General features: G+C 37.3%; 1 protein-coding gene across 1 annotated transcript; it reads right to left on the bottom strand.

Moving 5' to 3' along the window:
- Positions 1–239: 239 nt before the first annotated feature.
- Positions 240–7,267, bottom strand: tmem267 (transmembrane protein 267). Its single transcript, XM_041810140.1, has 3 exons — positions 7,189–7,267; positions 3,838–4,302; positions 240–3,010 (listed from the first exon to the last, which is right to left on the bottom strand). Exons 2-3 carry the CDS (start codon positions 4,243–4,245, stop codon positions 2,675–2,677), a joined length of 744 nt encoding a protein of 247 aa, XP_041666074.1. The 5' UTR covers positions 4,246–4,302; positions 7,189–7,267; the 3' UTR covers positions 240–2,674.
- Positions 7,268–7,738: the final 471 nt, after the last annotated feature.

The raw sequence follows: 7,738 nt of genomic DNA, 5'->3' as shown, positions 1-7,738 counted from the left end.
GATGTAGAAGAATATAGTTTAATGAAAAGAAGAGATGAGTTAGATAAGTAGCATTATCAGTCAGTCACAATACACAAGCTTGTCTAACCTCAGCCAGCAAGGCTGAAGAAATTAAATTATATATATAAAAAAAAAGCTTACTTGTTATTAATAAAGCTGTGTACAATTATTACATTAATATAACTATTAAATCAGCAAAGTATCAACACAACCTTTACACAACAGGATATGGTTCTAGTATCAAATGTGATTGCTCAGGACAGAATGTTGTTTAGATGTGTCTAATTTAGGTCTAATCCAGGAAAAAAAAAAAAATTACACTTCAATGCTTCAAAAATATGGACAGGATGTATTTTATTGTAATGAGAAGAACACTACATTAAAACTTTCAAGTTGCTTTATATAATTTATTACAATAGTAATAAAAAGATGAAAAAAATGTGCAAAATTCAACAAAATCTTGCATAAATAAAGGTTACATGGTACATTTAAGCAGCTGTAATAGTGATAATGATAAGTCTTCACTGAAAATGACAAAAACAATGGGACAGCAGACATGTGTGTCCTACTCTTAATAAGTCAAAATAAATAAAATAAATCCAAGTGTTAAATGTTCACCAGTCTCTCCAAAGTAATATGATTTACTCCATATGTGCTCCAAATGTAACAATTTTCAAATAATTGAACACAAAAATTAAAGTGCAATAGCAGCACACACAATACTCTCACAACTTAGGATACACAGACAAGAACAAAATACCTCCTTTATGAAGCATTCTGTTACAGAACCTTTGGTGCCTAATTGGAACCAAACATTTTGAGTGTCTGCAGCGTACTGCAGCTACCTAGTGGACAACTAACAGTACTACAACCTTAATAAACCAGTGATACTACTACAACAAAAGAGCACAGTATTCTTAAATATCTGTTGCAGAAGATTTAAAAATACTTTGATAGACCCAAAATAAGGCCTACCTCAAAAACAAACAAGACTTTTTACCCTTTTGGAGCGACCACAATCCCTTTTAACCCAAAGCATGTCAATAACATTCAAAAACCTTTAGCACTGTTAAGTCCCGAAAAATGTATCACATCTACTATCCATCGTATTACAACATCTCTAATATCTAATAGCTTAAAAAATACTGCAGATGAATGATAATAACAGAGTAATGACTTCCTTTTTCCTTTCTCTGATTGGTCTGTGATTTTTCTGGATGAAAGTATTAAAAAATGAATAAATGCAACTGATCCATCATTGTCAAAATTTCACCACTGAAAAGACAACTAAAAATTCAAGCACTTAGACTTGAATGTTTCTTTCATTCATAGTAGCAAAATGAACTGCAGTGAAGGGTTTACAGCAAGTTTATGCAGCAATTACAATTTTTGTACTTAATGTAAAGGTTAGTGCCAATGACTCCTTTGAAGAGAGGACTGGCAATGGAAACACTATTTATAGTGTTAAAAAATAAATATCCAGTACCTTTCAATCTTCCTTATCTTTCCTATATTTGGTGGATAATATAGAAGTTGCTTGAGACATTACTGGCCTTTCCTGTCGCGTCAATAAAATAATTTCATTCTCTTCTTCACACAAAAACAAAGCATAAGTGTAAATGTCAACAACACTCTAAACATATTTTCTTATACTGAAATAATAAAAGCAGAGTTTTGACATTTGTACAATTCAAGACAGTAATCTAAACTGATCTACATGTTCAGCTCAATACCTCTTAAAAGTGGAACACTTCTCACTTTCTAAGATGATTCTTGGACACAGCACAAGAGCTGATATAACAAGTACAACCAACAGGAACAGTGCTTTAATAAAAACAACAAAAAAAAGAAAACATGTGAGCAACAAAACCAAACTTTCCCAGCAATGCTAAAAGGTTTTCTGTAGTCACAACATCACCCCCGTGATTGAAAATTATGACTGATTAGGTCAGGGCTAAAATACTAGCTTTTTCAGAGAAAAAGGCTAACTGGAGCAGTCTGTGGCAAAGAGGTCCCAGATGGAAATTACAACAGGCAGAATATCCACTTTCATTATTTTTTTCAGTTGATTAAAACAGGAAGCTACTAGAAAGTGGTGATTTACAACTCACTCTTAAATAAAAGGTACAGTAAATTTAATTCCACCACAGTGGCTGATGAGAAATTTTAAAAGTGGTAACACTGCTGCACAAGTTGAGAGTGAAAGACCACTGATTATAATTTACTAGTTCGTCATGCAGCCAGATGACCTTTGGTTGGCTTTCCTTGGGTGTTTTTGGAATGGGGATGGATAGTGATGGTTCAGGGAGGAATGACAAGCTTTTCAAAAAATGATATGGCAGATATTCAAAGGGATCACTCCTTAAACAATCCAGACAGTTAGAAGAAAAAGGATTCACCCTGCAGGTAGCAGAAAAGGATCGGATACATCCGTATGAGATCAGAACCAGAAGTCCATGATTGGCACTAAAACTGGAATGTTTCTCCTCTGAACTGCATTTTCATGCAGATGTTCCCATAAAAAGAAACCAAATAAAATGTATGTTTTGTGTGTTATACAGCTGTTATCTTAGTTTTCAGTGTTCTTCCTTGTTATTTCAAGTACCCAGCCTTTTTCCCCCAAAGCAGATCCATCTCAGATCAGCTTCAGGCGTTGCTGGTATTTCAGTGACATCTAAACATCAATGGCCACGCCGTGCTTGGTGGAAATAACATCCCTGGTTCCTGTCAGATACATGAGCACTGAGCACAAGTGAGGAAGCGTAGCCGTGGTGCTCACATACAGCCAGTAAGGGAGCGGGGCTGTGTTGCCAAATGGGCACACCCATAGACCATGGCGCACTGCATCCCGGACATGGTGTGTTGCCATGGAAATGAAAAGCATCCATGGCAAGGAGCACCAAGCATCCTTGAGGCGCCCAATCCACATGAGGAAGCGGAGGGAGAGACAGAGCACAGGGATGAGAGAGGAACAGTGTAGAGGGGGACGCTGAGGGAGTGACACAGCAGCCTAGAAGGAGAGCAGGAGACAGAAATATTGGTAGGGGTTTTTTTTCCTGCAAGACAAAGAGTTTACAAAAAACAGTACATCATTGCCTGTCAGTGGCAATTCTGATTAATTGTTTGCCATCTCTTCATAGTAAAGCAAAGTGCTTCATGTTTTCTGGCATAATTCTAATGACTCTAATCTGTCATGCTCCTCGTGTAATCAGTAATGATATAACTAAGCCTATATTAATAAGTATTTTTCTTTATGGGATTGCAGCCTGTTGACCTTTAATTGACTTCTCCTTGAGAGTTCTTGGGATGGAGACAGAAATTATTTGGAATTCCTGACAATTAGTGAAGGTCAATTCTCAGCTCTTTTAAAGGGGTTTTAGCTGCCCAATAAATTGCTGTGAACTGCTGCAATATCTGTATGTCAAAGGGTCATTCCTTCAACTCTCATTTATTACAGATATCTTACTTTCTACAAAAAAAAAGAAAAAAAAGAAACATTGTTCATTTTTATTCACATGCTTTATTTTTTGGAAGCCAGTTTCAGTTGAAATATCATCCAAAAAATGGTTGAATTGCTTGAGGAGGACGCTTTGACAATGTATGAAACATAATCCTGTATGCGTTGGGGAAGGGGATAACCCAAACTCTTATTTCAAAAATTGACTGGAAATTTCCGTTACATTTCACTGTCATTTTTAATGATTGAGTTAAACATAAAGTCAATAAACAAAGTTGAGTTATAGTGCCCGTTCTGTAAAATGTGTAATCAGTTTAGTTGATTGGTTCCTCGGTACAATTCTACACTCACCAGATATGCAGCAGAAACCTCAGTCTTACCTTGAGTGACAGGGATCCAGCCATATAAAAGTGGTCCAGGTCTATGATTGATGCCAAAAGACCAGCCAGCAGCACCTCATACAGATCACTCTTTTTTCTCAGTCCAATAACAACTGCCCATGACCACAGCCCTATTAACCCATGTGTGGCGTTGTCCAAAGCTGCGCGCAGCCAAAGGTGGTGTTGAATGATGGAAAGCTGAAGAGCATGGTCCGCCACTACACAGAATATACCAAGTCCAGCTGATGCGAGCAGAGAGGCAGAACTAAATGTCTGTAGAAGGGCCTGCGCTTTCTCCGTCTCCACAGCGAGACTGAGAGGAACAGGAGCACCTTCTCGCCCAAGGCCCACCCCCAATAAAGGGGATGAGGAGGGTGAGGAGTCAAGCTTGGAGTAAAATCCTTGCATGCTGATAGATGGCTGTTGGTGCCAATCACCACTGAAGGTCAGCAAAAGTCAGGTACACTAGAAAAGAAAAAAAAAACTTAACTGGAGTTACTGGTTAAGATACACCTGACATTTTTACATTGTTTGTGTGTTGACTAGTGGATGTAAAAACAGATGACCGATCAGCTGTATCACCACTCCCTCCCCTGCTGCTCATTCCACAAATGCACATTCCTTACCAGTGTGGCACCAAATAAACAGGTTTTCCAAAGGTATATGATTATCGCAAAGAATTGTTACAACAAAGAAATAATCTACCAAACACAGGTTTTCTTACTTTTTGTGATAAATTTACAAAATGATGTAATATAAAAATGTAAGAATATGATATAATAGAGCTGGGAGATATGTTGAGTATACTCGATGTATCCTGGATTTTGCCACACACAATGTATAAAATGACCGTATTTCTATATGAATATATATAAATTATGTGGAAGTTTTGAGCCGCCAGCGTGCATTTCTCCATTTTCCATGTACGCATCCCTCACAGCAGAGAGCTTCTCTCTCTTTCCTCCGACCATCCAGAAAATTCCTCTGCATATGCGCGTTTTTGTATCAGCCGCAAGGGAAGCAAGGGAGAGGAAGGTAAACAGAGCAGCGAGTTAGTGGCTAGTTAGCTGCCTTTTGAGACAGACAACGAGAAACAGCGCTGGATCTGCAGCATTAAGCAGCCGTTTAACTTTGAAAAGGAAGAGGTCAAACCCACGCAGTATTCGTTAAAATACACCACAAGATGACTCCGAGATAATGGTGGCAGTAACATAACACGTTGCTAAAGACATGAGCCCGGTGGTATTGAAAAGCCAGGATTTAAAAATCTCATAAAGATACTTAACCCAGAATACGAGATTTGCCTGGGCACGAGCATTTTGCTGAAAACTCCCTGCCAGTCATAAATGTCAGAGAGAAGACAGCCCAGCAACGGACAAATGTGATCCATTTCTCCACAACAATGGAGACTTATCCCAGCCTTACAGTTCAAAACACCGACAACAAGGAGTTAAAATGTTCCTGCCTCCAGACAAGTTTTGTCCCCCGTAGATCACACAGGAGAGTTCATTGAATAAGGTCTAAAGACGCTCTCATGTTATGAACTTGTCAGAAACTGGTCCAGCATTTATCAGCACAGATAACGGACTAATATAATCACAGCTGTGAGCCTAAATGGAGTACTAGACTGTAGGGTTTTGGCCTTTGGCTGCATGCAGGATTGGTGAGTTTTGTGTAGGTTTGCTTCACACTTAATGAGGGAAATAGCTGATCATTTTATAATCAACAATAGTAAACATCACACAGAAAACATTTCAGGATTTTCCATACACTGTAAAAGACCTGAGTATTTCATGGTTTATGTATTTTTGATTTATTAGTTGTACTTTTCAAAATAAAACTGCTAAAATGTACTTTATATTGATTTTTACTTTCTGCAGACAATTTTATTAAAAATGTTTTTATCACCAAAACTAGTGTCATTTGGGGCCAAATTAAATACAGCTGCTGAGAGGCCATTTCAAAATATTGCGATATATATCGTGTATTGGGATATAGCAAAATATATCGGGATATCAATTTTAGGCCATATTGCCCAGCCCTGTGATATAATATATAATGTGAAGACTTTAGCAGCATTACAATTTGGAAAAAAAAGACAAATAAATAAAACTAGTTTATGGCTCAAATATTGTAAAATATATACACTGTGTATTCACTAGGCTGAACTATTCGGGGTAATAATGTAATTGCAATTCATTTTTTTTCCAATACTGGGATTGCGATTTAAGGTATAAAATCCTTATCTTATGTAATCTTACCAAACATAAGCAAGAAATCATTCTATGTTTTAACCAGCACAATGTTAAATAGATTGAACTGTTGAATGATTTTGAAAAAATATTTTCTTGTAATTATTCTGACTTGTTTTGCAAATTCAATATGACTTGTATTGAAGATAAATATCATACTTATGTCATTTTGAGAAAAGTAAGGAATGTAGAATTTTTATAAACTATTCTAAAAAAAAAAAAAACTTAAAACTTAGATATTTGCATGATAGGTGGAACATATCTCTGCTGTAGAAAAATCAGTACCAATCTGGTATTTTGACACACATTTATGGTTAAAGAAATACTACACCATTTGCGATCTACAAATTGCAGGACATAATGCATATTAAACTACATTTCTATCAATTGCCCAGCTCTAGAGCCGTTTTAGGCGGAAGGTGAATTGTGATAAAAACCCTGTTATGAAGACATCTCAACATGAGCAACAAGAACTACTCCAGCTCCTCACTTCGCTGCCAAACAAAGTGTGTTCATTTGAGATCCCACAGAGTCCTCGAAGCCCAAGGGGGACACAAAAGTAGGTCCCTGTTTCTAATGCAACTGTGTGAAATGTAGGACAGATGTAACTGGCAGTCTGTCCCGATGCAACTCATCGTTACGACTGTCTGATTTAACAGCAATCTCATGCCTTAAAAAACGCAACTCGTCTATGTTTTAAATATTAATAAGATAACGTTAGTTATTTTTGGCACCTGCTGGCAGCTCCCGGTGAGCTAGGCTAACCGTGGTGACGACATTGTGTACTTCTGACATTTTACGTTGACTTTGACTGTTTAAAATGAAAGGCACATTAGATAACCTTATCCGAAAAAAGTACGTTATTCCACTGACGATGACAGCTAACTAGTAGCTAAGTAGCTAGCAGTGACAGCGGAAGATGCTGCTTTGTGTAGGCGGACAGCAGCTGTTTTTGAACGCTCTACGAAAGCTGAAGTAAATGACACAACATGAGATGCAACAGTTTCAATTCAGCATTTTGAATTATGTCAAACACTGGTTGCTAAACTTGATTTTGTCAATATTTGAATATCTGGTTGATAAATATCACGATACTCACCCCATTGCCCTGCATTCCATACGCTAGGTTGACTTCTTCTTCTTTAGTGTCTCCTGGTGGCATTGCCGATTGATTTCACTCTGCTTCCTCCTACAGGTTATAAATGGAACGACATGCCAGAATGAATAGAATTAATTCCGTAGGTGTATTTTGTTGCCAAGACCAATACATCGTTTAATTACCAGGAGTTTGAAGTAGGATTTAGTATGACGTATAGTTTGGCTCCCAATTGGCCTTCTTAACCGTGCATTTCAGAAAGTATTCAGACCTCCTTCAGTTCTTTCAATTTTGTTAAATTGTAGCCTGATGCTACAGTAGAATAAACGTTTTAATTATCATCTACAGTTAGAACCCCATAATGACAAGGGAAAAAAAGAATTTCAGATTTTTTTTTACTTATTTCATTAAAGTAAGAAACTGAAACTCACACCGCCATTTAGGCCCTTTGCAAAAACACTTGATATTTATCGCAGGTTCCTCCATATTCTCTTGATCATTGCTGATATGTTTCTACACCTCCATTGGAGTCCACCTGTGTAAAATTATTGAT

Source organism: Cheilinus undulatus, linkage group 17 (assembly GCF_018320785.1).
Source record: "Cheilinus undulatus linkage group 17, ASM1832078v1, whole genome shotgun sequence".
NCBI lineage: Eukaryota > Metazoa > Chordata > Actinopteri > Labriformes > Labridae > Cheilinus > Cheilinus undulatus.
Note: the sequence above shows the minus strand (reverse complement) of the source record. Positions and strands in the feature narration are given on the sequence as shown.